The sequence below is a fragment of the Tyto alba genome, unplaced genomic scaffold (genome assembly GCF_018691265.1).
Source record: "Tyto alba isolate M040663 unplaced genomic scaffold, T.alba_DEE_v4.0 Super-Scaffold_7, whole genome shotgun sequence".
Lineage (NCBI taxonomy): Eukaryota > Metazoa > Chordata > Aves > Strigiformes > Tytonidae > Tyto > Tyto alba.
The window spans coordinates 7,984,891-8,004,075 of record NW_024881328.1 but is presented as its reverse complement, the minus strand read 5'-3'; the positions used below and the strand labels follow the sequence as shown (position 1 = coordinate 8,004,075).

General features: G+C 41.2%; 1 protein-coding gene across 1 annotated transcript; it reads left to right on the top strand.

The window, feature by feature from the left end:
* The first annotated feature begins 1,904 nt into the window (after positions 1-1,904).
* On the top strand, positions 1,905-18,734 carry UBXN4 (UBX domain protein 4). The gene is made up of 13 exons (XM_033003121.2): positions 1,905-2,048; positions 8,530-8,632; positions 9,507-9,535; positions 10,387-10,505; positions 10,975-11,137; positions 11,587-11,686; positions 13,969-14,023; positions 14,177-14,341; positions 15,134-15,261; positions 16,271-16,373; positions 16,723-16,854; positions 17,187-17,395; positions 18,118-18,734. The coding sequence occupies exons 1-13, from the start codon at positions 1,967-1,969 to the stop codon at positions 18,254-18,256; spliced, it is 1,527 nt and encodes a 508-aa protein (XP_032859012.2). The 5' UTR covers positions 1,905-1,966; the 3' UTR covers positions 18,257-18,734.
* The last annotated feature ends 451 nt before the right edge of the window (positions 18,735-19,185 follow it).

Sequence of the window (19,185 nt, the reverse complement as noted above, 5' to 3'; positions counted from 1 at the left end):
TCACTAATAAAAATATTTACCTTTTTAATCCAAGTAGATCTGTGCTGGTTTGGGGGGGGGGGGGAATAACTCTTTTAAAATGTAAACGACTGTCTTGCATTGCTTCCCATACTGATTATTGAATTTGGCTTTGTGTATTCATTTTAACAAACTAGCTGACATTTCCAATTTCCACAACAGTAACAGATGTACTACACACCCGACCCCCCCCCAAAAAAATTGCCTAAGGCAGCCAGATACTTGGCAGCACACCAAGGAACTGAATCCCAGGTAATGCTGCAGCTATCAACTTGTTTTTTCTTATTTTTTGAGAGAACTTCCTATTCACTTGTTACTCCTCCCTTTTCCTAGGCCAACGAATTGAACACCTCTGCTGTTTCCCAGGGACACCCACTCTAGGGGATCTCAGATTAATTAGAGTAGAAGCATGTGCAACAGCAGCAACTCGGTGACCCTACAGTTAGAGAATTATACTTTAAATACTAATTATTTGAGAATGTAATTAAATAGTTCCTGATGATGTGAAAGATTGTACACCCACACAAAAGTTACCTATCCAGTATTAGTAAGACCTTCCACTTTTATGTTTAAGCAAAGTTTCTTCCTTGCTTGAAATGATGTATAGATTTTTGAAAATTATATTTGCAAAATAATTTCCAAAAAATACCGTGTTCAACACTTCACTTGCCCTTCCCATGCAACCCAGCTTCCAATTTAGGGTTTCAAATGAGATGCAATAAATGCAAACTACAGCTGTTGGAAGGGCCATGATAATTAGTGCAACACATCCAAATTTTTCAGAGCTTAAGATACTAACACACATTACAACCTAACTTCTTCCTCTCTATGTGCATGTCTAACAGGCATGTACTTTTGTTTATCTCAAAAAAATTTATAGTTTAATACCATCAGACCTTTGGCATTGTTCTTACATCTGTTTTGTACCATGATGAAAGAAAATACAAAAAAATAACACCATTTCAGCATAAAAGTTTTTGTATTCAGCCGGTTACTTAAGCAACCTGCAGGAGCACAATACATGTATGCAAGGCCTACCCAGTGAGCAGGATTACTGTTGATGCATTTTCCACACGCTGCACCTTGAGAGGTAAAACAATTCTTACTGCTAACATTGATTTGCCTCTTTTGACTGTAGCTTTGTAGGGTTTTTTAGTTGTCATTATCCAGTGACTTTTCTAATTAAACTCTGGGTTACACAAAGTACAACCGTGAAAAGCTTCCTGGGCTGAGACTCGTGTATTTTTTGTCCTTCAAATGTTTGACAGTGTCTGCCTCAGCAATAATTACCCAGAATACACAGTCACAACCCTGTGTTTCAGAGAAACTTAAGTGCGGCATTTTGTCTAAAATGTTACCATCAGAACACCTGAAAGAAATTGTCCTGTCCTTGTAGCTGTGAAATGTCCACCAGAGACTGCCACCCTTTTCTGGCTGCCCCTGCTAAGGCTGTGCTGTCCCAGCACGGCCCCTCGGGCAGCCTGGCTCACCAGGGAGCAAGGAGGATGCCCCGGCCACTCGTGGACTACCTGCGCATGCTACACTGTCTACTTTTAACACATTTATCATGGATTTCTGTCAAACAGGTACCTCCTCCATCATTCTTTCCCTCTGTCGCAAACTTGGCTTCCCCAGGGTGGATTCTGGAGCCACCCTGTCCTCACAGGCCATGAGGTGCGCGGGCCGCTTTCTCCCTGCAGCCTTCCCGCGCCCGCCTCGGCCATTTCGCGGTAGGGCCCCCCCGCAGGGAGCCACGCTGCCCCGCGAACACGCGAAGCTCCTAGGCACCAAGATGGCGCCCGCCTGAGGGGACGCAGCCACCGCCCCGCGAGCGCGCACGGCCGAGGGCGGGGGCTGGCCGCGCGCAGGCGCGGGGCCGGGCGGCCGTTGGGGTGGAGGCGGCGCATGCGCCTGGCGGCGGGTGGCGGCGCCCCGGGCTGGCGGCACCATGATGTGGTTCGGCGGGTCCATCCCGGCCGCCATCGCCGCCGCCAAGCAGCGGAGCTCGGTCTTCGTCGTGTTCGTGTCAGGTACCAGCCCGGTTCGAGGGGTGGGGTGGGGTGGACACACTGCACAGACAGAGCGCCTTGCGGCCTCCTCGCCGCCGGGAGAGCGGGGGGCAGCCGCTGCCGCTCAGGCAGGCCGCGGGGCTGCGGTGCCGTCCCTGAGGGCGGCCAGGACAGCGCTAGGCTCCCGGGCCGCCGCTGCCCCTCAGGCCGCCGCTGCCCTCAGCCTTCCCCGCCGGGAGGGGAGGAGTGCTCAGCCAGCCCGCGGCCCTGCCAGCCGGCTCTCCCGGTCGCTGCTCCGCGGCGCCAGCTGTTGCTCCGCCGCCTCGCCGCCGTGCCGGGATTTCTGCTGTGTCAGTGCGGGTCCCTGCTGCCCGGCCCGGCGGCGCGGGGCCTGCTGCAGAGCTGCCCAAGCCCCCGGCCTTGCCCTCCTTGTGCCGTGTCGCGCCGTATGCGCTGCTCGAGGGTGGTGAAATGAGTTGTTTCTATGTCTCGCTTCTCCGTTCGTTATATCCCTGTGTAAGCCTGCATTCCGTTCTTATTGCTGTTTGTATACAGTGTCCTTTTACTTTCCAGGTTCCCTATACTGTTTGTTCTTTAGCTGAAAGGTAATTGAAGAAACCTACGGAAACTTGCATTGGCTTTGCGGATATTGCCTTTCTATCTGGAAAAGTTAGAATGGGTAAAGAGAAAGAAAGATATTAGAGAGACTCTAACTTTCTTCTTGTGTTTTTCTGCGTGTTTGTGATGTTTCTTTTGTTTTTATTATTGCCCTAAATGCTTGTGGCTTGAAGTTTTTGAACTCTGGGATTTGCTTAGCTTCAAGGAGGCGTTCACTCCCAAACAGAAAAGTTTGGTTAAGTTCCTTTGTTGACAGAATTGGAGAACAGCATTTTCTACTGAATAATAAACATATTGCTAGAAATCAAGATCTTCTTGGCCCACAACATACTGTGTTGGTGTTGGAGGAAGGGATGGGGTAGTATATTTAGGTTTTAAGGCTGCATTTTAAAGCCCACGAATCGTGATGGCAGGTGGGTGCTATATTATGAAAGACTCTTACCATTGCATTTTTAACAGGTTTTTTTTATAAACATACTTTAACACGTTTACCTACAGGTAGGTAACTTTCTGCCTTTATAGTCAATAATGAGATGATCCTAGTCTGTTGTATATAAACAAAATAGAAAGCCAGGTGGTAAACAACAAGAAACTTCTTGACATGGGTGTTTTGCATCACTTGGCATCTTCACCTGTGAAACATAATGTGATGTGACTCGTATAAACTCTGATCTTCCCTCCAATTTCCTACCCAGGGTTAAAAGTTCTCTACAGAACTTCTTGGATATTTCAAATGTCTGTATTGGGCTTATGTGGCAAGCCACAAGGGTGGCTTCTGTGAGAAGCTGCCAGCAGCTTCCCCCGTGCCCGATGGAGCCAACGCCAGCCGGCTCCGAGACGGACCCGCCGCTGGCCAAGGCCGAGCCCAGCAGCGACGGTGGCAGCACCTCTGGGATCGTGTATTTAAGAAGGGGGAAAAGAAAACTCTGCAGCTGGAGAGAGGAGTGAGAATATGTGAGAGCAACAAGCGTGCAGACACCGAGGTCGGGAAGCAGGAGGGGCAGGAGGGGCTGCAGGGGCCAGAGCAGAGATTCCCCTGCAGCCCGTGGGGCAGCCCATGGCGAGGCAGGCTGTGCCCTGCACCCAGGGAGGTCCAGGGGGGAGCAGATGCCCACCTGCAGCCCGGGGAGGGACCCCACGCTGGAGCAGGGGCAGAGTGTGAGGAGTCCTCCCCCTGAGGAGGAAGGAGCCGCAGAGACAAGGGGTGAGGAACTGACCACAACCCCCATTCCCCGTCCCCCTGCACCGCTGGAGGGGAAATCAGGTGTGAAGTTGAGCCCAGGAAGAAGGGAAGGGTGAGAGGAATGTGTTTGAAGATTTGGTTTTATTTCTCATTACCCTACTCGGATTTGACTGGTAATAAATAAAGTTTGTTCCCCAAGTCGAATTTGTTTTGTCCATGACAGTAATTGCTGAGTGATCTCCCTGTCCTTATGTTGACCCATGAGCCTTTCGTTATATTATTCTCCCCTGTCCAGCTGAGGAGGGGAGTGACAGAGCAGCTTTGGTGGGCACCTGGCATCCAGCTAAAGATAACCCACCACAAAGATGTATTTTGATAGCGGTTCAGTACCTGTATGTATTTTGAACTTGACATATATGTATCGGGGGTTGAAAAGTGCACTTTAACTTATTTCCAGTATATTTTATGAAACTAAAATTGTGCCCAAAACTCAGCATCTCTTTTAGATGTGAATGTTGGTTGACCACGTAGATGTAGGAATATGTAGATACAGGAATATGTATATCTACAGAATGGAGATAAATTTATGATTGCAGGGATATAACTATGTTTTGACGTAGTATGCTGTAGGGATTCGATTTGTTTGTTATCAGCCCAGAAAAAGGGGGAGTGCTATTTAGGGTGGGCCTATCTCCAAACTGGGAGTTGGAGAGTTGTGCCTAGTTGTGGCCTGCCCTGGGAGCAGTGGGGTCGGGGCAGCTGGCCTGTGACGGAGCTGAGCGCGGAGCAGTGCCGTTGTGCCCGCTGGGAAAGGGAGTTGGGAAGCCCAAGAACATACTTTGAGATGGTGTGTTTGAAGGATGCCGCGTTCTGAAGGGAGGTTTTATGCCAGCAGTGATTGGGTTTGTTGATTGTGTAGATCCATGTTTAAAACCACACGGTTGGTGGTGATGGTAGCTTTGAGTCTTCACCCTACATGCTTGCCTATAGGAATCAGAGACGAGCATTTGAAAGCAGCTCTCTGAGCAGGAAAATGCTTTCAGAAGGGTTCAGGTTTTTTTTTTTCGTTTTGTAGACTTCACCCAGTAATGTATGTGGGGACAAAAATTAATGAAGGAAAAAAATCAAGAGAAATGGAAAATCTAAATTAACTGTAATTTTAGGGTGGCTACTGTGGAGGATAGCTATTAGATACAGCCTTGACAAAAATTACTGCGTTCTGCTAGGTCCATCTCTGGTTTCTGCTACCATCTTTCTGTCCCTCTGTCCCTCTTCACTGCACTTCTCTAAACAACCGCTAGAAAATGAAGAACTGGATTATTCTTTCTGATTCTAGAATATTTTCCAGTCCAGCAAGGAATAATGTGGCTATTTATCTTAACAATGAGGTGGTGTTTGTGGCTGCAGTTGCATATTGTTCAATGAGTTTTTCTTTAACATTTTTGTTTGCAGCTATAATACTAACATTTTTTAGTTCAGCTTTTAAAATCTTCACAGCATATTCTGGTGATGCAGTAGTGTAAGTGTATTAAAGATCCTGTTGAATTCACGGGAAGTTGTAATAAAAGGGGTTGCTCCGTACTATCCAGGGAGCATGAGATGAATTGTGTCTGCCTTACAAAACTGATTTTAAATATTCAGGTGAGATGTTAGATTAGGGGCTTCCACACACACAAAGCAAGAAAGTTGTGTTTGGAGACCAGGCGTGTTGTTTTGTGGCATCAAATAATTGCTAGTAGGTTCTGCTGCACAAGGAAAAAATATTTGTGATACTGAGACAGGTCTGGTGAGTGTCTTTTGGTATCTTGTTAGTAGCTGTTCTGTATGTGATTTTTCTAGCCTGCAGAGTTAAAAAAAAAAAACCAAAACATTCCTCTCATTATTTGAGTTATGAATTTAAAGCTAATTGTTCATTTGATTGATATGAAACCCCCTCAGATACCTCATCTGTTCTGATTGAGGTATTTAAGATTGTGCTTTCCAAAAGTTGGACATGTTCTGATTGGGAAAATACCGGGTCACTCATGAAGAATGCTTTTCAGAAGTGAAAAAACTAAGAGGGGAGGAAAAAAAAAAAAAAACAAAACCTTCAAGCTAAAATATCTGTGTTTATTTTTAAGTAACACTTGTAGAAGCACTAATTCCTTTGTTCATAACTTTAGGTTATTTTTTTACAAAGCACTGGTTTGCAATCAACAAGCTATTTGTTAGTATTTTGTAGCCAAGCTGTATCAAAGCACTTTTCAAGTTAAGTATGGGGAATGATGCTAAGGAGGGGGAGGTGAACAGCTTAATGGCCTGGCTTTCTGTCATTTCCAGAATGAGCAATCCTTACTGAGTAGTTATGAAATGCTGGACATTAAGTCAGCTGGACTTATATTTGTTCTTCTGAAGGGAAAACACTTTTCCCTGATGACTGTGTGCAGACAAAGAGGGGAATTGAAGTCCTTTGACAACCTGTGATGGTTTTGAATAAGTTGCTCGTACAGGAAATAAATCATTGCAGAAAAATAATCTCTTCCAACTATCTGAATCACTCAAGAAATTTATATGTTTTCCTTATGTAGATCTCTAAATTTACTTGACCAAATTCAATAGATGAGCAAGTATAACTGCTAATTGCGTATGGGCCTTTCTGCTAAGTGAAATAAAGTGAAGCTTTTGTTTTGAGAAACATAAGAAATCTGAGAGTCTTGGGAACTAGAATTCCGAGGTGGCTGTGATAGCTCAGTGTTTAGCAGAATTATGAATTATGTCAAGTTCTGTTCAGCTTGGCTTCTTGACTTTTCTGATGTTTTTCCTTTGACCTGGCAGTTTTCATTTCAGAATATAATTACTACTACAAAACTGTAATAAATGAACCTTAACCCCCAAATGAGAAGGGGTTATCAAAACAATAAGATGTATGAGAATAAGCAACTATTCTGTGGGTAGTCACAATATTAAACTGTGCTTCATAGCATAGAGCTTTATAAAATGTGAGTTATCAGCATTTTCATTCATGGGTCACATCTCTCGGGAGACTGTACTGTGAACAGTCTCTGACCTGTTTGTGTCTTTCAGCATTCTTTTGTTACAGCAGTTGTTTGCATGGAAAAGTTAGTGTTAGGCAAGTATTAGGTATTTTTAGTAGCCTAATCGGATGAGCACATGTTATTTTGAATAAGTGTGTGGTGGAGCAGCTGTCTGTCTCTGAGCATTTGGACATGGGGGAGGAGGTTGAACCACTCTTGGCAGAACAGCTGCATCCCCTGACCACAGTTGGAGGCACTGCACTTAAAGGAAAAAGAAAGGTTCCTACATAAAATATCCTAAACATTGACTTTCTTACATAGAATAATAGTAATAGAGATTAATAGTTTGTTACTTGCTCCAATACTTCCAGGGAAAAATCACTACGTATGGTTGGAAAGTACTCCTCCAAAATTGGTGTATTTTTGCTACATGTCTCTGTGAATCATCGTGGCCAGGCAGTGAGGGCCTTAAGGCAGCAGTGCTTCACCCTGGGACTCCACGTGTAACTCCTGATCTTTAACAAGTGAAAAATACTGTGTGAAATGGCAACTGGGATGAAATGAACAAATGGTTTGTTGTTGTCATGGAATAATGGACTACTATGCTTCTACACTTGTGACTGAAATTCTTCATCAAGAGTACAGTTGATTCCAAACTGCTAGGAAGTAATACAGATAGAAGATAAACAAATGGTTGCAGGCCAGTTTACTTGTTGAAAGATAGTTAATATTCATCGGAATCTATTTATTAACCCACATCCTCATTAAACTGGTGCTTTGGAAGATAAATGTATAATTGATGTGTTTCATCTGATTAAAATAACACTTCTGAATCTGTGGCCCCAGAGCACCTTTTCAGTTTCTCTTACTTAAGTAGCTCCTCTCTACTGTTACTCCTTTTCCAATCTGTTCCTGACATCTTTTCCTCCCATCCTTCTGTTACTGTTCGTATCAGGAACTGGAACACAAAATTAAGTTACAAATAATCTTGCAAATAAACATTTCTTGGTTTCTTTTTTTTTTTTTTTTTTTTAACACCGTCAAACTGTGAAACTTTGTCTGCTGAATGATGTATTTACAAGGAGTGGAAAATGCAGCTTTACCGATTAGCAGCTGGTGTACCAATATGTAATTAAATTTATAATGAGGGGTAAGCAGTGGATGGTTTTAGTAGTTTAACAGGTCAGGTTTAATGTCAGGGAGAAGCAGTGGTTCCCTCTGTGCTGTGGGATCTCCTTGCATATTATGAGACTGTACTGAAGCATAAGCATGCACACTGTAACATGAAAATTAGGTCCTTTGTAGTTACGCAATTAGGTGATGCAATCCAGCAAATCCTCAGACTTGCCATCCCCTCCAGTTCCTCTGTCTCTGTTCCAGCTGTGTGGTCCAGTCCCTTCTGATCCCTTGGACCAGCTCACCGTGCCATTGAGTGGCTGTGAAAGCTACATGCTTGCTGGCTTGGAAGATTTTTGGTATATTAGGGTTTTGGCATGTTAGTCAGGCGAATCAGCCGGAGTCAATTGTCTCCAGTTTATCAAAAAAAAAAAAAAGATGAACGAACTTTAAAATAATAGTGGGAGTGTCTTTCAAAGGTGATTTCCAGCAATTGAAGGAAAGCTAAAAATCAGACCAGAAACAGTAATTTGTGGTGGGTTTAGCTTCATGCGTGTGCTGTATCTTGCAGGTGAGGATGAACAATCTACTGAAATGGCTGCAAGGTGGGAAGATGAGAAGGTGACTGAAGCTGCCTCAGATGGTTTTGTTGCTATTAAAATAGACACCAAAAGGTTTGTTCATATTCTAATTCTGTCTCTCTGAAAGAATAATCTTTCATTGATGATGATGAGAGTAAGAGGCTTTTGAAGTCTTCCCCCTGATCTGGAGGTAGTCGAAATACAAGATTCCAGAGCACAAGTGAATTCAATACTGAAGCCACTAGAGCCTGAAGAAAATTCCAAATTTCAAAATTTGCTGTTGTGTTCTGCAGAATATTTGTTGTGTGTTTTGGACTGTATTTCAGTACTAGTAAAAGAATGCTTAAGGTTGTCCTTTTCCAATGGGAGGAGACACAAAAGTTATGTAAAAAAACTGGAATCAAAATGCAAATACTCTTGAGACAGTTCTGGATTTGCCGAGTTACATAATGAATTTTAAAATTCTCACGAATACAGAAAGATAAAAATGTGTAAAGCTGCAGAGAAAATGTGCTTGTCTCCATTGTAACACACAGAATAGAGAAGCATTGAAGTTTCTGTGTAAATTACTCTGCTATTTTTGTTACGTTTAAGTGTTCCAGTCCATGTGCAGAAAGTGCATTGACATTTCCCAAAACGGCATTATTTTGAAATGCTTTAGACATTTTATTAGACTTTCTGTATTATTTGCGCTCAATAGACTAGATGTCATTTTCCTGAATTGCTGCTTAGCACTGTTTTCCTAAATCTTATGTAGTCAACTGTGATAATCAGGGATTGTCACCATGTCAACACTTATGCAAAACGTTAATGAGAAGATGTAATGCAAATTTGCTTCTAGTGTTCTCTCAAGTATTTAAATAGTGTTGTGTGTGGTAACAGGACAGTTATTTTTGTGATGAAAGACTTAATCTGAAGTTGTTGCGAAGTAATTGCTTCTCCTAAATGAATCTTTTCTTTTAAACAGTGAAGCATGCCTGCAGTTTTCTCAAATTTGTATCCTTTGAGATGAATTTAGATGCTACATGATGATTACAGGTAATTGCTTTTTACAAGTTAATACTGTTCTTAAGACAAATATTTACAAGCAGCGTTATTAAAAATGCTTCTTACGGCACAAAAATATGCAATAAACTCTGTAGTTAAGATACAATCTGTGTATTCAACTTACTGTCAGTTCTTGGAGAAAGTGAACGAGTTGTTTTTTTTAACGTTAATCCTATATAATTCTTCAAATAGAAAATTATGTAGAGCTTTATGTAAACAAAGTAACACACTGGTATTACTAATCAGCATTAGAAAACAAACAAGCAATGCTTTAAATTATTAGCAGCTGGAGTTCAGAGTTACAGAGGAAGAAAAACAAGTAGTGGACTGAGTTCTGTCAGATAAACAGGTATGAAGGTAGGTCAGCATCTGCCTACCTTAAGTAGGTCACTGCATATAGCTCAAATTCTGTATGATCCTGAGAAAGGGAATTCAGTATCTTAATGTGGATTTTCGTAATGCTGTAAAGAACTCATTATTGTCTGCGTAAGATGTTGTCTCACACAAAAACAAAATCTCTCAAGTCAAAGCATAATCTACTGTCAGATATGTGTGTGTTGGAGAAAAATAATTTTGCTTAAACCGTTTCAAAGAAAAGCAGAAATACTGACCAGTTGTATGTAATGTTTTCCAGCATTGTTGTTAGTGTCTTTTCTCTTCTTCCCTTGGCACTGACTACTGGTGACCAGGTGGAGATGGAATATTGGGCTAGAAGCTTCTGTAGGAAGGACTTCTGCTTTTCCTTTTCAAGTTACTTTATAAACTTGTGTCGTTTGTTGCCCTTAACTGTTGCTGTGCAGATCCTGTAGTGTGCGTTCCATCTAGTTTTTTTATAGGAGACAATGGAATCCCTTTGGAAGTAATTGCTGGCAGTGTTTCTGTTGAAGAGCTTGTTACCAGAATCCATAAAGTTAAACAGGTAATGCTTGAGAACAGACTGGATCTTTCAGATAGAGTTGGGTGTGCTCATGTACTCAAGGCAAGAGATGTCCCTGGCCCTTAGCACGTGCCTTGGGAAATTACAAATTATGAGTTCTGTATCCTTCCAACAACAAAATATGCAAACTTAAAATCGTTACACAAATTGAACAAGTTTGAAAGCACTGTGCAGAAGTACTACATAGACAATCTGTGTAACACCTACAATATTGAAGAAATATGTACTCTTTCAGTTCATACATGGTTTTGTAATATTGTTTTGTAATGTGGATTTATAAAATCAGGGAAAATAAATGTATGATTGTATCATACTCAATGATATGTGATAATTTTAATTTTATATTTTAAATAGGACTGATTCTCCAAAAATAGTTTAGTCTTGACCTTTGAACCTGTGGAAAGTATTCAAAGTTTCATAGTCTTGTGGTTTTTTTTCCCCGATTTGATAGATGCATGCAGTAAAAGGGCAGCCTTTGGAAAATGGAAGTCAGTCATCTGCTCACTGTCCCTCCTCTCAATCTGATGGTGCTCCAGAAAATACACAATCCAGAGCAGTAGAGTTTTGTGACTCTCCTGAGTCTGTTATGTCTGAAACACTAAGACCTCCTGCTGGTAATGTATTTTTACACAGATGCTAGCTAATTTGCTTTTGAAATAGTTTTCCTTTTGTTAAGTTGTTATATGATGGTACCTAAAAGGCAATATATTGGGTAATCTTGTTGAGGAAAAACTTGGGTATCCCAGAATGTTTCTTGCAAGTCTGGAAGGAAGAGTAATTTCTCATTCTGCTCATTTTTAATGAATGAGAAATCCATGGTTTGTATTACAACAGAAGCTATGCATATTTTCTTGAAATAAGATTCAATTTTAAAAGTTTCTCTGGGTTAGAAACCTGAAACCAAATTGTTGGGCGGGGTGGGAAGCCTAAATAGCAGAACCTTGTATCTCCTTGAGATATCGTAGTTACTGAGAATTACAGGTAACAATGAGAATAATAATTATTTTGATGAAAAAAATACACCTCTTATTTTTCTTGTGTTACTTTATTGTGAATCACTTAGATGGAGCAAATTCAGGTCAAGCAAGTCAGGAAGCAACGAATTCTTTAGGTGAAGTGAGTGATGCTCAGCCTGTGAATGATCTTACACTCAAAGTAGAAAGGTAAGTCGTCTTTTGCAGAGTTCCTAATGTATTGTATATTTTTCCTCAGGAGGCAGTTTTATTGTGTGTGTTTTTGTTTTGGTTTGGGTTTTTTTTGAACAAGTGCCTTAATTTTACAGGGTTTTGGTGCTCATTTTATCTGACAGACATCTGTATGGTCTTGTTTTTGCTTAGATATCTGTGACAATACTAGGGTTGATACAAAACCAGCTTTTAAATTAATGTCATTCTTCACGTACTCTGAAAGAAAGGGGTGATCTGGAAAACTAAATGTTCACCTCTGATGTAACTTGAATACAGACAGTATGTTTGCTGCAAATTTTTGAACAAGTTAAAACATTGAACTGAAAGCACTTAAAACTGGGGTAATAAAGTGCTAATGTAGGTTTTTGTACAGAGATGTCATTATATTTCTTTTTTTTGTCTATTTGGTGATTGTTTGTAGTCTAGGCATATTGAAAAAGCCAGAGGAATCCTGTTCTGAGACTCTTGTTTTCATCAGTGAACAGTGATGAGGTCTGATGAACAATGCTAGTTCTAGTATTTTAAAGTACGCTGATGAAAGCATCTGGTTCATTACATGGTTCATTCATTAAATTGATTGGGTTTAAGTACAAGATTTAGTGTATAAAATTGGTTTTTAGCCTCTGTAAGACTGATACTATTTGTAATATCCTACCTAAAGCCAGAAACGTATACTTAGTAAATAGCATTATTTACACTGCTAAAATACATTTAACTTTTTCACATTTACTTTCAGTTTTCTTTCAAAGATGTTGGACAATAAGTATAATTTCTACTTCTAATAAGAAAATTCAGTCTATATTCTACTATAAATACCAAAATTCTCCTAAAATGCACATTAATCTTAAATTACACCATATTTGCATATATCTACAGCATTTCAGGGGAGAACAGAGGCAAAGCTCTGTGGTAATTACTATGTTGGTTTTCTTGGTCAGTCGAACCCTCTGTTCAGAGGCACCTTTCTGGATAGATGAGGCAGATGCGTATGCATCTAAGTCAGTGCTATATATTATTTACTTTCCATTTTAGGAAGCGATGTGCAGAAGAAACCAGATGGCTTGAATAGCTGAGGAAGGATTGAAATTTAGTGTTTCTGTTACCACAGATCATAAGTAGTGTTCGCTTATTGAATGTCTTACAAGTTGGTTCAACGGGAAGATGTAAGATTCATCATTTACTGATGTTATGACCCAGACTGGGAGCCCAGGGAATCGTAAAGGTTCTGTGATCCCCTCGGGTTAAATTAAGGTGAAGTGACACCAAAAGACAGGTTAAAATGTTTTAGTTGTGGTAGAAACTACTTAAACTTGTAAAAGGATAGTAAGTGATGTGATCTCTTATTGATAAATCTATAAGAAAGAAAAGAACGGAAAGGACAAAGAGAGAGGAAAAGACTTCGGCTCACCACCCAGGCTCCAGCGTTGTCTCGGGTCCTGTTATCTTGGGTGGTGGGTGCCAACACAGCAAAGTTTTCTGTCGCCTTTTAAGTTCATCTTTATCAGCTGACCGGTGTGCTAGACAGAGGCAGGTATTCCACAAACTCATTTCCGTGAGAGACGAGGAGAAGGTGGAGCGTGGGCTCTGCATCTGCTCTGAGGGGGAATGGGGTGCACCAACCCCCTTGTCCAATGGAGTCGGTGGTCGTGCTCTCCCACACCGCCTTTACCTCTTCCTCAGTTTTTTCTTCTTGGGTAATTGTCTGGCCTCTAGCTTATCAGTCTTTTTAGCCTTTCTTCAAGGGTATAGTCATAATCAAAGTGCAGGCATTAAACCAACATCTGCTTTCACTCTGTCTCCCCTCGCTTTGGGGCTTATCTAGGGAATTTGGCAATACAAGGGCAGGGAGTGAAGCCTTGAACCCTTTGATATGCTCCATGCTTCCTTGGGCAGTGTTCCTTAGACTAATCACAAAGGCCACAGCTTGTCCTTGAGGCTTTCTGTGTCCATGAGTGTTTGAGGCATTAATTCCTTCAGTTCCTTGCCACTGAGCAGAAGAGGACAGAAGGAATATGTTAGAACCCCGTTAAAAATTGAAAACTCGGTGGTGAATCACCAGCTCATCTTTTTATGGCTGGTGCACCCGCATGTGAATGAATCATTACTGTTACACTAGATATTAGCACTGCGTTCCAGTTCATGTTCATTTTCATGTGTTCTGTTCTTCTGCAAGTGCTTGCAAATGCTTCATTAAAATTTTAAACTGTTACTAATAGATACAGCAATTTTAATACTTTTCACTTCATTCTTAAATTTAGAATAACAAAAAAGCTTGAAGAAAGACGAGAAGAGAAAAGGAAAGAAGAAGAACAGGTAACACAAAAATGTAAAACTGCTTGCAGGTTTTTTTAATCCTTATTTGAATAAATGCTTAATTCCTTTCTAAACAAATGTACTTCAGTCTTGGTTTACTCTTGTCCAATGCAATTTTGCGGTCCAATTTTTATGTGTCTGTTGTTTATTCAGAAAGAAATTAAGAAAGAAATTGAGCGAAGAAAAACTGGTAAAGAAATGTTGGAGTACAAAAGAAGACAAGAAGAAGAATTGACAAAACGTATGTTAGAGGAAAGGAACAGAGAAAAGGCAGAAGAGAAGGCTGCTAGAGAGCGTATAAGACAACAGATTGCAATGGTAAATTTTTCATTTCAGAGGATAGCTTGCCTCTGCTCGCTCTCACACGGGCCACTGGTGTACTGAAAGGAAACATTCTCTCGTTCGGTGAAACTTTGGAAGATTGTCCACTTCTCTGTTTGGAATCCTGTGGCCTTGTAACAATTTCTGTGTTTGGGGTATATGTAGCATTTCCTGTGTATAAAATGAAGCTCTGTGTTCATATTCATGATTTTTTTTTTTTTCTATCTGAACAAACATACCCATTTTCCTGTCATATTGCTTGAATCCAGTGGAAAATTATTTAAACATAAAAATAATTGCAATTTAAACATAGTTCTGGAACAGAAGAATAGGGAGTATTTAATTGTGGAACATGTGGAAGAACACTGATCTCAAAATGGCAGTGAGGATTATTTTCTAAGTTGGTATATACGTGTGTGTACATATATGGATATAAACAGTTTGTAACAATTGAAATACCTCCTCATTAGGTTTGGCCTGGAACACTTAGAACTGTAATCGTGTAACTTGTCATAAGATTTTTCCCTTCACCTTCACTGGAGTGTCGAACTTGCATGGGGAGATCATCTGTTAACTATTTGCATTGCAAAGTGTGTCACCTTGGCTAATGACATGAAATTGTGCAGTTTGGCAGTGAATAATTGTTTGCAGCACTACTGTCTCTTCTCCCTATGGCCTGCTTATATCTGTGTAGTTGGTGGCCGGGTACAGATCATAGGTCTCTGGTTTCATGAATAATAAGCTACAATTTATGGTGAAAACTGAGGTTTCTGTGTGGTCCTTTGACAGGATCGTGCTGAGAGAGCAGCTCGATTTGCAAAATCGAAGGAAGAAGCAGAAGCTGCAAAAGCTGCAGCTCTCCAGGCTAAACAGGCTGAAATAGAGGCCAGAAAAGAAGCGTCTCAAAAGGAGCGAAGGTGAGTTGCTGTAGAGAAAGAGGTGTATATTTTGGGGGGAGAGAGGTAAAGAAACTTTAAACTTTTAAGATATTTAACCTATATCCTAATGTATTAATTGATGCCATGTTGAACTGTTAAAATAGTGACGTAAAAATTTGGCTGTCTTTATAATATTTATTCGTAGCTATTTATATGAATATTATGTCCCCTGATCACTTTCTTCCTTTTGACATTACTGATTAGGAAACACTAGTGACCTTTCCTTGTGTGTTATTTTAGGCAGATAAGAGGGGTTTTCTTCTGTCTGATCTTTGATTTAAATAACATGTATAATGAGGCTAGGTAGGGAACTAGCTAAGGTGAGAATGGGATGGGTAACGACCGGGCAGTGTCAGAACTGCACAGGGGAGCACAGTGCTGGCCCAGCTCTTCGGCTGTGTGTGCAATTGGCTTGGGTCCAGCTGGGGGGTCATTAGCTGCCCGTGCCAGAGCTGGCTCCTGCTTTGCCCAACACTACTGCTTTAAGAACTATTCTAACGTATGGAGGCTGTACGTGGAGTTACGGAGCCACTGTGAACAGAGGGCGAGCATGGGAGCAACAGCCTGTGTTGGTGTTGAAACTGAAACAGTAATGCTGGGCCACAGCTAGTTGAATATGGTTGCTAAGCCAGCTTAAATGTTTGTGGCCTCATGGTACGACTTCTTGAAAAAAGAGAAAAAGTAATATAGGCTACACAAGAGAAATATGGTTTATATTTCAGTCACTCATTCATTTTTTGCATGATTAGTGTAAATATAGTTTCAATGGTGATGGGTCTTGGACTCTGATAAAAAACAGAGGAGATACATTGTGAGATCTAAGCAGCTGGTTATCAGCTGTGGATCCAAACGTATAACCAACCCCTCTGCACTGCCATAAGTAGGACGACTGTCCCTCTCTCCCACACGTCAGTGCTACCAAGCTAAAGCCCAGGAGCATTTGTCTGTAACTGTTCATGTGCTGACTGACCCGATACGTGTCCTGCAGTGCAATAGCCAGGATTCAGTTCCGCCTCCCAGATGGATCTTCCTTTACTAACCAGTTCCCATCTGAAGCACGGCTGGAAGAAGCAAGGCAGTTTGCTGCGCAGGTAAATTGGTGTTTTGTTTTCTCAGTTATGTGCTGATTTCGACCTGGTGTAGCATCAACTGGGGGTTGACTGTGGTGGAACTGTCATCAACTGCTTTCCTTTTTGTTTATTTGAAGGGGATTTTGGTAGCAGCCTTCTCCAGTGCCACCAGCTGCCTTTGTATTACTGCAGCGTATTGTTAGTAAGAGATAGTAGGATATGAAAAATCTTTAATTTCTCTCTATGAAGATAAATGATAGTTTGATACAGAACTCTCGGGTCAGTCTGGCAAGGCATGCTCAACTGGCAAATCGGCAGCTGTTTGAAAATGAGCCTTTATAAGTAAAATGTTTTCTTTATGTTTTCTCAGACGGTTGGTAATGCTTACGGCAATTTTTCACTGGCGACAATGTTTCCCAGAAGGGAGTTTACCAAAGAAGATTATGGAAAGAAGTTACTGGAACTCGAGTTAGCACCCAGTGCTTCGGTAGTGTTGCTGCCGGTAGGTGTTGGGTTTTGGTTGGTTTGCTTTTCAGTTTCTTGCAAACAGCAGTACTGTAGCTGTATATTTGTTATTAGTCAGCCAATATAATATTTGGCTTGAATTTTGGTCTTTTCTGTGTCTAAGACAGATTGCAAAATTACTTTAATTTTTGCCAGAGCTGATTTGGAGGAGGGCTTTTTCTGAAGCAGATAAATGGTGGCATAGATATTTGTCTAATGTGTAACCAAGGGAGTTCTCTTGCAGAGCTATTTCTAAATTATGGATAAAATACTCTGTCTACAAGTGCACAACTGATACCTGACAAGTTTGCTTTATGTGTTCACGACCAGGCGGGAAGACCTGCTACTTCTGTGGTTCAGGCTTCGGGCGGTGACCTGTGGAAGTTCTTGGGCACAATACTTTATCCCCTCTTAGCGGTTTGGAGATTTATTAGCAACTTCCTATTTACGAGTCCACCCCCCTCACAGTCTACTGTGAGATCAGCTCATCAGCAAGACCATTCAAACCCTTCAGCATCCAGCAGCATTGAGCAAAGCAGGTAATCAAAGCTGTTTTTCTCAAACTGCTTGCTGGAGTTGTTTTAATCTTGTATAGGGGAACTGAACTGTATCTGTCTATTAACGGCTGCCCTCTCCTTGGAGTTTCTGGCCACCACCCTTCCATCTGGTTAAAAGGGTTAACCTGGTGGCTGGTAAACTGCATGGCAGCTCTGATGGGGATTGCTCGGTTTTCACATGTGTGATTAAGCAAGCTCCTTATCGTTTGCTTCAGCTTCCAGTGACAGAGTAGAAAAAGCATTGTCTTGCAGTCCTTTATGAATAGGGAATTCAGCTGTAACTACAAATGTAGACTGCAGCTGATACTGTTTGGAAGATAACAGTTTTGAAAGTCAGGTGTGAAATTGTGATGATACGCTTGTATCAGAAAGTCAAGCAACTAGTCAGATACTGATTTTGTACAGCCTGGAGAAGGAGCAAGCCCCTGTGCGGGGCAAGTGGCTGGGCTGTGCCACGTGAAGCAGCCAGGTCTCACTCAGTGACAGGTGGTTTCCAGGGGAAACAAGGTTCTGTCAGTTTGGCTGGCTGCTAAATGACAGATTTCCAGCTGGGTATTGCTTCCCAAAGAAACAAAAGGCTGAAGAAAACTAGTATTGGGGATAAGAGGAGGAAGGAAGGATGCATGATTTGCATTTATTGCATTCACTTGTGTAATTGTTATTACCAGAGAAACTGTCTGACCTCACTGTCATTTGTGCTGTAGGCAAGCAGTCAGGAAACGAGTAGTGGAAAAGCGGGGGGAAGACTTCAAAAAAGAAGGCAAAATATATAGACTGAGGACTCAAGACGATGGAGAAGATGAAAACAATACTTGGAATGGAAATTCTACACAACAAATGTAGTTTTGAGTAACTGCAGTAATCACTGTCTGGCTTTTTTGTTTTTTCTTATTTGATCTAAGTCAACTAAAGCTTCTGGACAAGTGGGGCCTGTTTTACACTGACTGAATTACTTCATTCTTATTCCTTCAGTGGAGTATGGAATAAAGTCACCTAAGTCAGAAAAATCGAGTGGGTGTAGCTGAGGCCTAGAAGCAAAGAGTTAAGAAGATTGAAAATCTCCGTCAGCTTTCGTAATCATTACCCTACTGCCCTAGAAAGGCACTTTTTAATCTATAAATACTCTGCTACATAAATTTAAGGGCCAGATATTAATATAAAGGTCATAGTAGGCAATGATTAAAATGAGGGTTTCAGAAGCACTATTAGTAGCAAATCAGGTAACTAATTTATGTTTAACTTTTTTCTTGCTTCTGCAACTGCAAGCCAAACCTTGTAGTTTTTAATTCCCCAAGCACTCAATAAACTATTTTCCAGAAAATGTAACTGTCTTCTCTTTGGTTCCTCTGAAGTGCTTATGTCCCAAGGAAGCAAGCAGTTACGATCACACACCGAAATTTAAAATACAGTGGACAAAGTTTTTGTTCCAGTTGAAATAACCTTGTTCATATTAAAATCTGGTAAAACATATCTTAAGTAGTGTTTTGGGTCCAGGCTCTGGCACAAGAAGGAAAAAGATGGGTCTGTCTTTATCACAGCAAATGGAAATTTCATTAGCAGGGAGCTGCAATACAAGAGCCTGGAAGCCTTTCTTTGGGAAATATATCAGCCTTCCCCGCCCCCCCTATTCTGTGCCTCCCATGGTCAGAGACCTAAATCTTACAGGTGTTCTGTGCTGCTTCACCTTCCTGTTTAAAGGAGATTTATTTAAGTATCACGCTGTTCAAATGGGAATGCGTAGTACTAGGACCACTTCCATTTAATTTTTTTTA